At 44.7% G+C, this 16,733-nt stretch overlaps 1 protein-coding gene across 10 annotated transcripts in view; it reads left to right on the top strand.

The window, feature by feature from the left end:
* The window catches only part of LOC139531751 (receptor-type tyrosine-protein phosphatase mu-like), a 307,488-nt gene that overhangs the window by 76,404 nt on the left and 214,351 nt on the right, over positions 1–16,733 (top strand). For all 10 annotated transcript variants that reach the window (XM_071328521.1, XM_071328518.1, XM_071328517.1 and 7 more), the window contains exon 3: positions 12,585–12,862. In XM_071328521.1, coding sequence (XP_071184622.1) covers positions 12,585–12,862 — 278 coding nt within the window. The remainder of the gene's footprint in view (positions 1–12,584; positions 12,863–16,733) is intronic.

Below are 16,733 nucleotides of genomic sequence, written 5' to 3'. Positions count from 1 at the left end.
TCATTAGTATCGTGAAGTTCAAGTCAACTTTTCCTCATGAGGGCCTTTCAATGGGAAATGTCCACGTTCCTTGAAAGTATTTACACTGAGGTTCGTATTGAAATGAGGAGCCATTTCAATACGAACCATTTGAGGAGACATTTCAACCCCCCCCTCCGCCACACTCTCTGGCTATTCATCACCGGGTCTTACACATATCCCATTTCCAATAAGCCCAACTTCAATTTACAAAGTACTTTGCATGTGAAGGTTAATCAATAAGTGGAGAGAGAGCACATCCTTGTTACAAGAGCAGCACCTGCTTCTGCTGCTTAGCCCCATCCTCAATCATTTATTAGTCTGCACAGCAAAAGAGAACAACTTATCTGATTCTAAACAAATATGCTCATCAACGGAATCCCATGGGGAATGAACCGTCTGTGTGTGTGTGTGCGCGCAGGCGTGCATGAGTGCATGCAAGGTTATAGCAGCGCTTGTTTGCCATGGCAGAGTATCATTTGAAATCAGGAATTGTTATTGATTTGTGTACTTCAAAAAGTCAGTGAAGAGTAGAGATTAAAGTCGTGTGTTATAATAGATCACGTAGACCTTGAATTAGTCTGCCTTGTAGGACGTGGGCCTTTCATACCTAGACATCTGGCTGAAGGGAGGCTGGTATGCTCAGATTTGTTTCGGCAAGTCATCACGGCAGACATTGCTTTGTCAAGTAGTGACGCTAGAATTGATTCGAAATGAGGTTTTTAATCCTTTCAGTGAAGTTTTATTTTCTAGGTGCTCATCTAGATGTATTTTCCAGCATACTCTGGATCATGCTTTAAAATGTTGATGGAAAAAAGAAAAATGGCGTAGAAAGTTTGCTCTTCCTCAGCTCCTACAGTTGGGAAACAGTTGTTTAGCTGTCACATTCTGTCTCTAAGTCCCAAGATCCCTCTCTGTATTAGAATAAACTCTACTCCCAGTCCCCGCCCCAAATTTTTATGCAATTGCATGGCGCTTCCAATAACAGCGCACGGCCAAACGATTAAAATACACATTTTCTAATCCTTTTCCCAGTCGAAGGGCATTGATCCATGCTCTAAGTGAGAAATGATGTCTCCTCCCATGTAGAAAAATCTCATTACCAGTCATGCTGGCTCGCGGGGAGCTGTTTACATGCCTTAACAATTCTGCTGGAGTGGAACCAACAAGACAATTGCATTGACAATATTGTCTCCTCGCACCTCTCTCCCGCTGCCTTAGACCCCCCCCCCCCCCCCCCCCCTGCACTGATTCACTCTCTCTCACGTTTCATCTTTTAAATTGTGCTGAAATATTTAAGTGCTCGGGTGAATGTGGCTTGATGGCTAACGGCGCTCTCTTGCCACTCTTTTTTTCATGCATAATGCCTCTTTTAAACATGCGCTGGAACAGTGCTTGTTCCATTTAACCTGAAATGAAGGCCACTATTCCACTTGTTCCTATGCCTTCTTTCCACCGAGAAGGCCCCACTGCACTTAGCCCAAAATCAATTCAGCAGAGAAATTCATTGTTGAGAATTCATCCCTCAAAGAGCGAAGGAGGGAGGGAGAGGGAGGGGAAAAGTTGTTCTCTCCTTTTGTTGCATGTCATCCCACCAGAAAATGATTGATGCATGATCATTTGTGGGCCTAGGAAAAATTGGATTCGGGCAATCTGTGTTTGACCATTTTAAAATGCATGAGTCATTCTTCTCTCTCCCATGTCAAAAGCTCAATGAGGAAAAATAGAGTACATGAACATCATCAACTGACAAGGTCGATATCCGCTCATAATGGGAGCTGGAAATGGCAAATGTTTTTATTCATTTTTTTTTCTTGCACGCTCTCCTCTCCGGTCTCTCCTCTCTCCTTCCTCTCTCTCCTTCCTCTCCTCTGTTTCTCTCAATCCATAGAAACTTTCTGACCCTAATGTGCCTCTAATATAGTTAGAAAATTACGCAGTGTAAGCAGAGCCTTCATTGCGTGGTCACATTAAGTAAAAGGTGGAGAGGGATACGTTAAATAACTGCTAAGCTATTGAGATGGAGAAAATCTAGGCTAGCTAATGGGGTTTTTCATCACTGGTATGAGTTGCAAGGGTCATGTGTCTCACAGCTGTGTGAGGTGTATTTATATTGAAAGTGAGACTCGCTGTGTGAATTTCTGCATTAGTTAATGCTTTTTTCTATTTATATCATGTCATGTTTTCAAAACTCAGAAGAAACTGAAACGTGTGGTCTTGGCTTTTGGCTCTTAGGTTCCCAACTTAACTGGTTCAGTTTGATCCTCTTGACCTTAGTGTAAATAGTATGCTCGTTTTTCTGTCAGGTGAGATGGCGAGGATACCGATATAATGTAATGACAGGTGTTCAAGTAGTGCACCTACAAGAGATTCCTCCCTCTCTTACCATGCTGGTGATTTCACCCTTGGCGAACACTCAGAAGCCAAGAGCCCAAGGTCTCTACCTCCTGCGGTGTATCTCATGATAAATAAGACCCGTCTCTCCGGCAGCCCTTGAGCACCAAGGGTAAACTCAGTTGCGTCGGTTAGCGAGTGTCATCCTCGAGTGCAACACCACAAATGATGCCAGCAGAGGTGCTGATTTGGTGACAGAATACTTGTAGCAGACAAATCGACAACAGATTGCCTCCTTTATTTTCAAGGGTAAAAAAAATGTTTTGTGAGTCTAATGGGGGGACAGGAACAGCACATGCCAGGTGTGTAATGTTCTTCCCATGCCAAGTCCATTAGTTAGAATGCAGGCGTAATTGCCTTTTCAGAAAGCCAAGGTTTTTTCACATTTCTTACATGTTTGGCGCCACTAAAGGCTCTCAAGTGTATCAGAGAGCTTAGCAACTGGATTCAGGTCCAGACCACCTTGCACTAGAGGAGGCTGATACCTGCTATCATAACTACAGTGTTTGCTCCACTAAAAGTTTTGCGATTGTGCTGCAGGACTTAGAGGTAATTTGTGGTTTAGTACGGTACCCTGCGTCACCACTTCATTGCTCCAGACCAGCGCAAGGGGGAGTTAGAGCACTGATTATGCTTTTGGGTCCTACTGTGTCTCTAACTGACAATGAATGGGCAACATAAACCTAAATAGGAACTGATAATTGTGCACAACTTCAGTATTACTTACTAAAACTGTTGTTACACTAAGTTTTTTATTATTTTGCTCTTACTGTAGGCCACTCCCGACCAGTCACATTGTACAGCGCCTGAGTGGCGCAACTGTCTAAGACACTGCATAGCAGTACAAGCTGTGTTGCTACAGATGCTAGTTCAATACCCGTGCCGGCCTGGACTGGGAGACCCATGAGATGACTGTAGGTTTTTGGTTTCTCTCCCTCTAAAAACAGAAATAAATCATTATAAATAACAAACTGGCTTTATTTAAAAATGAATGACAATGTCTCACCCCATATTCAATAATGTCCTTTTTCTCGCTCATTTTACGTTATTTGAAAACAAAATCATCTTCAAAATATAATTTTTTAAACAAAGCGATTATTATTCATTTAGAATTATATAAAAGCCCCTTGGATATTCTCACAGATATATTATTAACCCTGTTATTAGCAGGACAATATATATTGGTCATGGCTCCCGAGTGGCACACAATGGGATTGTCTTGCAGTTCTCCAGCTGTATCCACTGAAAGTGCACGAGGGCAGGGGTCACAGGATGTGCCGCAGAGCTGCACACAGAAGAAGGACTTAGCCCATGGGGAAGGGAGGAGGGGTGGACCCCCATCCCACCACACTGGGTAGCACAGAGCAACACTAAGGGGCATTGCACTAATAATGGAGCTGACTAGGGAAACGTTCCCGTTGTTCTTAGTGCCAGTCTGGACGTTCAAACTAAAACAATGTAACTAGTAATGGCATCTTTATGCTTTCCTAAATATAATAATGATAAAAATACTCTTTCAAAATGCAGATGTGTATTTAGTTATGGATCCATAACGAATTACTATGGGAATAAATACCACTGAATTACAGAAATATTGGAACAAAGTTGTCTAATGAAGGTAAACAAATTGTTGCTTACTGGAAAATATTCTTTCAAACCCACACGGTCACGTTGTACAGCGCCATTATGGCTATTAGCAGGTAGCTGGACAAATAGCCTTACCTAGAAGGAGGTAGGGGGAGAATTCTATCGTCAAATGTATTTCTTAGTTAGGTTGGCTGTATCACAACCGCCCGTGATTGGTTGCAATTTCCGTTTAATCCACCAGAAAAGACAAAACCAATCATACAACAAAAAGTTGTTTATTATTGTTATGTATCACATCGGACCGTGATTGGGAGTCCCATAGAGCAGCACACAATTGGCCCAGCGTTTCTCTCCCTCTAAAAACAGAAATAAATGTTTTGGCCTTTACAAATATCATTTTGGTCTTTTATTCAGATTACAAATCACTCTCTTTCGTTTTTTTTATTTTTATGAAATAACCTCCAAAATATCATTATTATCAAGTTGATGACAGTCAAATAGCCAGCACCTATATAAAGCTGAGTGACTCACTCATTCATGTCTTTGGATCAAAAGAAATAAGTACCAACATTCTTTCTGAAATGTTTTGGTTATCCTGACCTGGACACCATGTACAGTATTATAATAGCCCATTATGGGCTATTAGCAGGACAATATTTTTCACTGCAAAATTCGTTGCTACAGATACCCGTGCTGGCCGCCACCGGGAGACCCATGAGGCAGCTTTTGGTTTTAATTTAGAATCCTCCAATCCTCTATATGTAATTATTGGCAGAGAGTCACGTCATGTCTTTCGATATACTGTAGGCCTACCGTAGGCGACATGTCTTACTAGTGTTGAGTAATGTGCTGTTAAAAGTGGTGTAGGTCTTATTTATTTAAAGAGCATATTGAAGTTAGAAGCAATATGATTTGAAGCAATAGCCTACAACTATTTTAGCACAGTTTCGCGCTACTCTGAGAAGTATTGGTCTTGATAAATCAATTAGATTTTTATTTTGACAATCTCTGTTTGGGTATTGGGTAGACTACAATTAGGGTGTAGAAATGTTATGCTCTTAGTGTAACCTTTATTTAACTAGGCAAGTCAGTTAAGAACACATTCTTATTTACAAGGACAACCTACTCCTGAAATAAAAGATGCCAGAAAAATATGCACAAAGAGATTATTTCTCTCAAATTTTGGAATATGAAATGAATTGAGAGAAATGGCTGACGCCGGTGACTTGGTGGCTGTGGGAACCTGTGCTCTGTCTGGAGCTTGGTCGTGATCATTGCCAGATGTACTGGTATCTGTGTAGGGACAGAGAGGGGTCATCTGAGCTTTGGAGGTCAATAGTATAACATGAGGTTGGGAACAGATTTGGTTGTGTTCTGGGTGTGTCTGTCATCCAGAAGATATCACACTTCTCTGTGTCAAGTAAAAGCAACATGGAAGATATGAGCCACCTCGGGAGGAGGAGGAGGAACCGTCAGCTGAACTGTTTTACAATGGTATTTTGGTGAGCACTGAGAACTTGTACCCATGAATTGAATAAACAGCTGTTGATACCAACTATGAGCGCAGTGGTTTTAAAGACTCTTAAACAGAGTGGGGGAACCACCAATTCTAAAAAGGATTACCGCACCAGACTAAAGTTCCTATCAACCTTAAACACAATCCCGGAGACTGTATGGGCTCCTTGACACAATGCCATTATTATTATGAGTGATCAAATGACCCCCCTCGGTGCTGCAGGCCAGAGGCAATCAACAATGGAGTTGCCTGGGAAATGAGAGGGCAGGGTGGTAATTCCACACCCTGGTCTACGTTTTAATCTGAATTAAGTGGGAAAAGGCACACTTTAATGCACAAGACTGGACATGTCACTGGAGGGGAGCCTCTGTCTTATTAATACTACAGCCAGGGACAGAGAGGTTAAATCATTGGATTGTCGTTTTCTGTCTAATTATATAGAGGAAGTGAGTCCGTGCATGTGCCAACCTACAGTACTGATGACACTGGCGCTAGGGACTGACTCATCTTGGATGACTGATTATTCCTCCTGTACTACAAGTTGGAGCTACAACTGCAGTACAACTTGTGGACAACAGTACATCTGCTTGTTAGCACTAACTCTGGTTGCATGTATAGAGCTCTTGAACATCTCTTTTGTTCACCACCTGAGTAGATGGCTCTTGTTGAAAATAATTTTACCTTCTAAGTTGAAGGCCTCGGATCCTTCAGAGTATTGCAAACAGTAGGGAGAGGTTTCATGTTTAAAGCCACAGCTCTGTTTACAGTGAACTAAATATACCTAAATGAGGGTGTTTGTTCCAACGTAGTACCCCAATTATCAAGAAAACATGACCGGCCTTGAATAACGTCAGAGATCCATTCAATGCAAACTCTTCTCGTTTCGCCAACCCTTTCACTGTCTAAGCTACTGCCTTGGTAATTAAAATGAGAAAATTGGAGAGCTTTTTCAATAACGGCCCTCAACCCAAAAAGCGGTGTGTGTCAAGGGCGCCCATCGGTCCCTACTGGATTTGTCCCCTGTGTACCCTAGACTACCTCTAGACTGTATCGATTCCTCCCACTCCTCCTCCCGCTCTGCACTCTAGGCCCGGAAGGCCAACGCCTGAGCACAGATGTACTAATGAGAGGGTTGCCGATGAGACGCTGCAGCCCCATGGGCTGAGCACTTCAACGTTGCCATGGCACAGCGCATTCTCCAGGTTTTAATGGAAGTGGGGATTGAAGGCCAGGGACGAAGTGACCTCTTCCCCGTTCTCTTCTCCACTCAGGGTCCCCCCCCTCCATCCTTCACTATCCCCATCATCTAGGCTTTTAGTGCATGACGGGGGACGTTAGAGACTGAGCCCTCAGTAGGGAAAAGCAGGGTTTCTGAAAATGGAGCTGTATACATTAGTGACACTTGAGACTTTTTTAGATTTTCCACAGTGCTGTTTGGGCATGCTGCACTTAGTAAGGAGAACTTATTTGAGAATTCTAATTCATTGTTGGCGGGCCGTACATTCCACACTATGTATGCCTCTGTGTAAATATTTGTTTTTTTATGTCACTCTTATTTTAGAAAAACGCTACAGTTAATGGCGTACAGGCGTACAGTACTTTAGAGCGAAATATAGACTTGTGCCTCGGCTCCAGAATACCAGTCGGTGTAGATAATGAACACCTCGTACACGAGCCAGAACAACGGCCAAGGGCTTTTTGCAGTAAAACAAACTCCACGCTCCACTTTTTGCCCATTAAAAAAAAAAAGTGTTGAAAAGGCCATGTTTTAAATGAGCTGAGAGTGCGCCGGGCCCTTTCAAGGCTCTGTCCACAGAGGACCCAGAGTCAATAGTCAGGATGGGTTGCCAGGATGGGTGAGGTTCTCTTAATGTCACATCAGGGTTATTCATTAACTGTTCTACTGACTGAGGCAGACATCCTCTCTTCACGCCTGTTTCCTTTTGTGTTGTGGTCTTGTAATAAAGACTGTCTGGAGTTAACAGTTCACACCTTTGTGCTCTTGGATTGAAACTGTATTCATTTATTAGCCATGATTTAGTCTTGTCATAATGTCAAGCCGTCCTTTGTCATCAACTTAAGTGGTAGACTTGGATACGGTTATAAAAATACAGTATGTGCCGTGTTCGCTGTTTCCTGTTTCTGAATCCAGCAGGTCAAGTTATCTTCTACAAACACGTAGCCTGCTGATTATGCCACGTTGAAAGCAGCACCTATTGTTCTGTACCTACCACCGGCTGTCAAATATGTGTTTGTTCATGACATGCCCATTCAGAAACTGTGGGTATTGGATGACCTCACCTAATGACTTGCCCTGTCTAATTAATATTTCGAACATAAACTGTCATAATTGAACGTATGAGTGTAACTCATGCTCATTGAAAACATGTGACGCTCTTATCTTAAAGGGGCAATCTGAAGTTGCAGCATTCATTTTTGGACTTTTAAATGAATGATATGTACCCATTTGATTCTTGAAGAATATAACTTCCTCATGAGCTTTGTTCAACTGTCGTACCCCATCAGAATCCAAAATATAAGCTTCCTTTATTTTATTTCACCTTCATTTAACCAGGTAGGCTAGTTGAGAACAAGTTCTCATTTACATCTGCGACCTGGGCAAGATAAAGCACAGCAGTTCGACACATACAACAACAGAGTTACACATGGAATAAACAAACATACAGTCAATAATACAGTAGAGAAAAGAAAAGTCTATATACAGTGAGTGCAAATGAGGTAAGATAAGGGAGGTAAGGCAATGAATAGGCCATGGTGGCAAAGTAATTACAATATAGCAATTAAACACTGGAACGGTAGATGTGCAGAAGATGAATGTACAAGTAGAGATACTGGGGTGCAAAGAAGCAAAAATAAATAAATAAGTAAATAAATACAGTATGAGGATGAGGTAGTTGGATGGGCTGTTTACAGATGGGCTATGTACAGGTGCAGTGATCTGTGAGCTGCTCTGACAGCTGGTGCTTACAGCTAGTGAGGGAGATATGTGTCTCCAGCTTCAGTGATTTTTGCAGTTCGTTTCAGTCATTGGCAGCAGAGAACTGGAAGGAAAGGCGGCCAATGAGGAATTGGCTTTGGGGGTGACCAGTGAGATATATCTGCTGGAGCGCGTGCTACGGGTGGGTGCTGCTATGGTGACCAGTGAGCTGAGATAAGGTAGGGCTTTACCTAGCAGAGACTTGTAGATGACCTTGAGCCAGTGGGTTTGGCGATGAGTATGAAGCGAGGGCCAGCCAACGAGAGCGTATAGATCGCAGTGGTGGGTAGTATATGGGGCTTTGGTGACAAAACAGATGGCACTGTGATAGACTGCATCCAATTTGTTGAGTAGAGTGTTGGAGGCTATTTTATTAATGACATCGCCGAAGTCGAGGAATGGTAGGGTGGTCAGTTTTACGAGGGTATGTTTGAGAGCATGAGGAAAGGAGGCTTTGTTGCGAAATACGAAGCCAATTCTAGATTTAATTTTGGATTGGAGATGCTTAATGTGAGTCTGGAAGGAGAGTTTACAGTCTAGCCAGACATCTAGGATTTTGTAGTTGTCCACATATTCTAAGTCAGAACCATCCAGAGTAGTAATGCTGGACGGGCGGGCAGTGATCGGTTGAAGAGCATTCATTTACTTTTACTTTCATTTAAGAGCAGTTGGAGGCCACGGAAGAGTTGTATGGCATTGAAGCTCGTCTGGAGGTTAGATAACAGTGTCCAAAGAAGGGCCAGATGTATACAGAATGGTGTCGTCTGCGTAGAGGTGGATCAGAGAATCACCAGCAGCAAGAGCGACATCATTGATATATACAGAGAAGAGAGTCAGACCGGAAATTGAACCCTGTGGCACGCCCATAGAGACTGCCAGAGGTCTGGACAACAGGCCCTCCGATTTGACACACTGAACTCTATCAGAGAAGTAGTTGGTGAACCAGGCGAGGCAGTCATTTGAGAAACCAAGGCTGTTGAGTCTGCCAATAAGAATGTGGTGATTGACCGAGTCGAAAGCCTTGGCCAGGTCGATGAAGACGGCTGCACAGTAATGTCTCTTATCGATTGCGGTTATGATATCGTTTCGGACCTTGAGCGTGGCTGAGGTGCACCCGAGACCAGCTCTGAAACCAGATTTCATAGCGGAGAAGGTACAGTGGGATTCGAAATGGTCGGTAATCTGTTTGTTGACTTTCGAAAACCTTAGAAAGGCAGGGTAGGATAGATATAGGTCTGTAGCAGTTAGGGTCTAGAGTGTCTCCCCCTTTGAAGAAGGGGATGACCGCGGCAGCTTTCCAATCTTTGGGAATCTCAGACGATACGAAAGAGGTTGAACAGGCTAGTAATAGGGGTTGCAACAATCTGGCAGATCATTTTAAAAAGAGAGGGTCCAGATTGTCTAGCCCGGTTGATTTGTAGGGGTCCAGATTTTGCAGCTCTTTCCGAACATAAGCTATCTGGATTTGGGTGAAGGAGAAAAGGGGGAGGCTTGGGCGAGTTGCTGTGGGGAGTGCAGGGTTGTGGGTAGGGGTAGCTAGTTTGAAAGCAGCCATAGAGAAATTCTTATTGAAATTCTCAATTATAGTGGCTTTATCGGTGGTGACAGTGTTTCCTAGCCTCAGTGCAGTGGGCAGCTGGGAGGAGGTGCTCTTATTCTCCATTGACTTTACAGTGTACCAGAACCTTTTTGAGTTTGTGCTACAGGATGCAAATTTCTGCTTGAAAAAGCTAACCTTAGGAAAGCTAACTGCCTGTGTATATTGGTTCCTAACTTCCCTGAAAAGTTGCATATCACAGGGGCTATTCGATGCTAATGCAGAATGCCATATAATGTTTTTGTGCTGGTTAAGGGCAGTCAGGTCTGGAGAGAAACAAGGGCTATATCTGTTCCTGGTTCTACATTTTTTGAAAGGGGCATGCTTATTTAAGATGGTGAGGAAGGCACTTTTTAAAGAATGACCAGGCATCATCTACTGACGGGGTGAGGTCAATATCCTTCCAGGATACCCGGGCCAGGTCGATTAGAAAGCCCTGCTCGCTGAAGTGTTTTAGGGAGCGTTTTGACAGTGATGAGGGGTGGTGGTTTGACCGTAGACCCATTATGGATGCAGGCAATGAGGCAGTGATCGCCGAGATCTTGGTTGAAAACAGCAGAGCTATATTTGGAGGGCAAGTTGGTTAGGATGATATCTATGAGGGTGCCCGTGTTTACGGATTTGGGGTTGTACCTGGTGGGTTCATTGATAGTTTGTGTGAGGTTGAGGGCATCAATCTTAGATTGTAGGATGGCTGGGGTGTTAAGCATGTCCCAGTTTAGGTCACCTAGCAGCACGAGCTCTGAAGATAGATGGGGGGCATTCAGTTCACATATGGTGTCCAGAGCACAGCTGGGGGCAGAGGGTGGTCTATAGCAAGCGGCAACGGTGAGAGACTTGTTTCTGGAAAGGTAGATTTTTAAAAGTAGAAGCTCGTATTGTTTGGGTACAGACCTGGATAGTAAGACAGAACTCTGCAGGCTGTCTCTGCAGTAGATAGCAACACCGCCCCCTTTGGCAGTTCTATCTTGTCGGAAAATGTTATAGTTAGGGATGGAAATTTCAGGGTTTTTGGTGGTCTTCCTGAGCCAGGATTCAGACACGGCTAGGACATCCGAGTTGGCAGAGTGTGCTAATGCAGTGAATTAAACAAACTTAGGGAGGAGGCTTCTAATGTTAACATGCATGAAACCAAGGCTCTTATGGTTACAGAAGTCAACAAAAGAGAGCGCCTGGGGAATGGGAGTGGAGCTAGGCACTGCGGGGCCTGGATTCACCTCTACTTCACCAGAGGAACAGAGGAGGAGTAGGATAAGGGTACGGCTACAGGCTAAAATAACTGGTCGTCTAGTACGTTCAGAACAGGGAGTGAAAGGAGCAGATTTCTGGGCACGGTAGAAAAGATTCATGGCATAATGTACAGACAAAGGTATGGTAGGATCTGAATACAGTGGAGGTAAACCTGTGCATAGAGTGACAATGAAAGAGATATTGTCTCTAGAAATATCATTTAAACCAGGTGATGTCACCGCATATTTGGTAGGTGGAACAGAAAATGTTAAATAAGGAGTATTGAGCAGGGCTAGAGGATCTACAGTGAAATAAGGCAATAATTACTTACCAAAACAGCAATGGACAAGGCATATTGACGTTAGCGAGAGGCATGCATAGCCGAGTGATCATAGGAGTCCAGTGAGTGGCTTCAGGCAGCTAGCGGGCCGTGGCTAGCAAGCTAGCAGAAGGGCCTTGGAGGGACGTCGCGACGGAAGAAAGTCTGTTGTGGCCCCCTCGTGCTATTACGTTGGCAGACGGATCAGCAGGGCTCCGTGTGGTAAACCAGGCCAAATGGCAAAATAGGTATAGTGGCCAAAGAATTTGTCCGATGGGCCTCTTAAGCTAACAGTCCGATGTGCTCTGGACAGCTAGCGGGACGCGGCTAGCAGGCTAGCGGATGGGCATTCAGGGGACGACGCGACGGTGGAGCCAGTTGAGAAAACCCCATCGGGCGATTCACGTCGGTGGTCCAGTCGTGATGGATCGGCGTTGTCCAGGCCAGTTGGCAAAATAGGTATTGTAGCCCAAGGAGTGGCTGATGGACCTCTTTGGCTAGCCGGGAGATGTGCCTAGCAGATGGGCCTAGCAAGGCTAGCTCCAGGCTAATTGGTTCTTGCTTCGGGACAGAGACGTTAGCCAGGAGTGGCCACTCGAATAGCGAGTTTGTAAACAAAGTAAATGTAAACAAACACTATCGCCTCAAAACATGGTTAAAACTATCGTTTTGATATCATGAATAGTCGGTCCTTGAATTTTGAGTGGTTACATTTCTCCAGCCTATTTTACCAAAACAAGGGCATGGGAGAAAGCGTTGTTTCAACTGCTGATTCCCGCTTTAAATAAATGTGATTTCTAGTCAAGTTTATTCATTTGTAGATATTATTTGTATTTTTTTAAGTAGAGGTCACGCTGTGGCCATCTCATGACTAACCCTGCTCTTCTCTCGCTACCCCACCCCCCCCCCCCTTCCACCCCCCCAGACTCTGCCTTCATAATGGTCAACACCAGCGGACGTTTCTCAGGCCAGAAGGCCCAGTTGCTCATGCCCCAGCTCAAGGAGAACGACACCCACTGCCTCATCTTCCAGTACTACGTAGCGGGACAGCGCGAGGGTGCCAACCCGGGCCAGCTCAACGTCTATGTCAAGGAGAACAACAGTCCGTTGGGCATCCCTGTGTGGAACGCCTCAGGGCCCGCCTACCCCACCTGGCGCCAGGTGGAACTGGCTGTCAGCACCTTCTGGCCCAACTTCTACCAGGTGAGATGGGATAAAGAAGATGGTGATGGGCTGTGTCTATAAAAGGAGCACATAGAACAAGGGGTAGGGTTGTCAGTGAGGGCCCTACTGTTCATCAAATGTAAGGTTTTGTTCAAGTCAAAGTCCTGTTGTACTGTGGGCAGTTAGGAAACGGTAGACATTGTGTTATTATCCTCTGTGGGCTGTACGTTGACTGATGAAGTGGTAATATTGGTGGAGATAAGAACCCATCAGATCGGGACATCTTCCCAGCACCAGAGCCATCTTTAAACACTGCCCATTAGCAGGGAATACTATTGAACTCTGACAGAGTCCATGTTTTCTCAGTGCGGGTCCATGGCAGTACAGTAAACACATTCTCCAAGGTCTCTGGAGGTCAAACCACTTTCTATTATCACCTCCCCAATATTTCTCCTCTCTGAAAATTAAACTCATTTTGTGTGCAGCATCGTGCCGTTAGGCAGCAGCGCTGTGAATTTCCAGCCGAGGCAATTACCGCTCACGCCAAATGTTTGGTTTCCTCCCACATGAGGTCAAAAACACACACACACACACTCGATCACAGGGTCAGTGTGTACTGAGGGACCCAGCATGTAAGCCCGTCAGTATGTCATCTGCCCCACGGATGACCCTCAGATTGAAGGCTGATGGTGTGTGTGTGGAGGGAGTTGGTGGGTCACGCCATCGAGCCCTCCTCCTCCCACTAACACACAGTGTTGGCTGATAGACACATTCTTTTCACACACGTGCCTGTGAGGTTTTCCCTAGCGAGACCGACGGTAAAGAGTGATAAATACATCTCCATGTTTCCCAAGAGAAATCACCGCCATCTGTTGTTTGACAGAGGCACCGTGCAGAAGGAGCATCTCTCTGTGACTTCCTATTACTCTTTCAGATTAACAATGGAAAGGCGGCATCTTCAAAGCTCTATACCCAATTAGCAATGTAGCAAGTAATTATGGGGTTTCTGTAATTGCACAGTATCTTTAAGTGTTTGTCAAAATGAAAACCACCTGGTATTCAGAAATTACTTTGTCTCTTATTTTGTAATTACAGCGTATGGTTTTCGCTCCCCTCAGTTTACAATGCAAGTCTATCAGCACAGGTCTAATTACATTGCAATGGTTGGGCCGCATTTTGAGAAACTTTTAATTAATCACGCCGTGCATTTCAAATATGGTTATTGTCTTCCCCAGCCCGGCACACTCTGATCTTGATCCTGCCATTTTGCGTTGTTCATCTCCACCTGCTCTGTTATTCCAATTCCATTTTTAGACACAATCACAATTACCAGGTGATCTGTAAAGGAACATTGGGGCGACATCGCATCAGTATTTAATGAACAGCGTGAGAGGGAGGAAGGAAGGGTCATTTCTTCCCTGTCTGCTATTATGTATGCATGAGAGGTCAGCCTTTTGTTCTTAGGAAGTTTCAACAACTTACTGACAAGACTTTTTGTAAAAGATGTGGTGAACCTGAAGTTGCACTAAGGACGCCATGAAGTAAAGCAACACACACACACACGTCGGAGGAGCACTACTCACATTCGCTTATGCATTAAAAGCAAACCTACTTCTCTAGCCCCCACAAGCCACATGAACGTTATCATGGCTAATTGAGCTCATTCACCAGGTGGAGCTAAAGAAGATAAACCTAAAAACACATGGAGGAGGGGGGGGGGGGTCCGCCGGGGTCGAGCGGGTTGCTTAGCATCACCACGGCGACAAACATTAACAACCTTGGTTTTAATCACCCCAGGCGGCACGTCGTGACATTTTGCACGCTGGCGTTCGCGTTTTTATTTCCTTTTTGCAAATTAGGCCCTTGTTAAAGGCGTAATTAGCGGCCGAGGCTTCTGCCGTCGCTCAAAAGCAAGAGAGAGGGGAGGAGAGGGACACAAATCTATTAAAACCCATCTGAATGGTTTTATTTAAGGCATCTCGTTTGGCCTCAGCTCAACAATGTTATTTCATGGCTAATGACTCATTTTCTATTTGTTCACTGGGCATTGGGACTGGTGCGGTTGGCCCTCCCTTGTAACACACAAAGGCCATATTTAAATAGGTTCCATTGTAGTAGGTATGGTCCCACAACAATACATCCTACAGCAGCTGATGTGGTAGGCATGATGAGGGGAGCCACGAGAATAGTAGACAGTAGATCCATTAATAATTGGGGCGGCAGGTAGCCTAGTGGTTAGAGCGTTGGACTAGTAACCGAAAGGTTGCAAGATCGTATCTCTGAGCTGACAAGGTAAAAATCTGTCGTTCTGCCCCTGAACAAGGCAGTTAACCCACTGTTCCTAGGCCGTCATTGTAAATAATAATTTGTTCTTAACTGATTGCCTAATTAAATAAAGTTGAAATAAAAAAATTAATACAAATAATTCTGGGCTCCATACGTCAGCTTGGTATGAGGTACGCATGCGCACATCTATGAAGCCTAGGGCTATGTCCCAAATTGCACCCTATTCCCTATATAGTGCACTACTTTTGACCAAGGTCCTATATAGGGGAAAGGGTGCCATTTGGGATGAATCCTACCATTCATAGGATCTGCTGTATTGAAGGAGTTTGAACAGAATCATGGCTAGAATTGTAGCAGTGTTTTCTTACAGGAAGTAAGTGTTGCTATCTCCTCTAAGTTGATTTGTGTCCTTGGGTATTGTAGTCTCCCCGGACATGTGGATATTGTAGTCTCCCCGGACATTTGTTTTGGTTTGCTATTTTTGCATCTACAAACCTGATATCTGGGCCCCACATAGTTCTATTATCTTAAGTGTTTGTTTTTGTTGTTCAGAAACTTTGAACGCTGCACTTTTCGTCCTTGATTGTATCTGTCCTCTTGCCCTTGACTGCCAACGGACCGTTTCTGTCATCCGTTACCGAGTCAAGTGAGATATTCAGGGTTCACTCACAACCATTACAGAGAGCGTGTGTTTCATACCAGAACGTTGTTCCCTTCCCTTCTGCCCTTGCTCCCATCACTGATCAGAATTTGGTACTGGAGAGTTTAAAACAATATGGTGGCAACTAAGTCTCAGCATTGTTTAGAACTGCCCAGTTGTCCCAAATCCATGAAGGTGAGTGAACAAGGACAAGAGGACTAGTGCATAGGGAACAACTTTATGGAATGAAATGACTGGGAACGAGGGAGGATCTCCAGAAAGCGAGGTCACATTGGCCCGTTTTCCGGCCCATAGAAAAGCTCTGATGTAAACCAAGTGGGTTGGGCGTGCTGCCAGAACCTCTGCGTGAACAGGAAGGCAGCCCCTGCGTCTTTAACCAGTTGTTTCCTGAGCGATAAGGGCCATGGAATGTGGTCTCCGTGGGGCCACTCCTCAGAAGTGGACCGCGAGGTCAGAAGTGTGAGAACCTGATTCGGGCCGCTCTATTCGTCACTGTGGTAACGCAACAGAGCGTCCCTCGCAGGTGCAGCCGTTAAAAAAAGAACACATGATACAGACACCCTGTCATAGAAACCATGACTCCAGAGTCCAGACAGACTCTCTACCATTCCCCTCCCTCCTCCCCGTGGGAAATGGAGGATGAGACTCTGTACAAGAAAACAACATCTTTCAAAAAAAACATTTAAATGATTAGGTCGATCTTTACGAGGTGTGTACCCTCAAACCGTTTTCTCGGATGAATTCCACTCACGGACTGTAACAGCACTGATGAAGAGGGGGAAGTGGGCTGGGGATCCAACCCATATCACATGCTTCCTAGCTAAAGCATGCTCTCTGGAAGCCATGATGATTCAGGGATATACATGAACCCAGTCATCATAGACCCAGGCCCCATTGTTTGAAATGGAAAGGCTCCAAGTAACAGTAACCCAATCCTTTTCCCCCGTCTGCCTCCCTGCCTCA

Source organism: Salvelinus alpinus, chromosome 10 (assembly GCF_045679555.1).
Source record: "Salvelinus alpinus chromosome 10, SLU_Salpinus.1, whole genome shotgun sequence".
In the NCBI taxonomy this organism is placed as follows: domain Eukaryota; kingdom Metazoa; phylum Chordata; class Actinopteri; order Salmoniformes; family Salmonidae; genus Salvelinus; species Salvelinus alpinus.
This window is presented reverse-complemented; position numbering and strand designations above follow the sequence as displayed.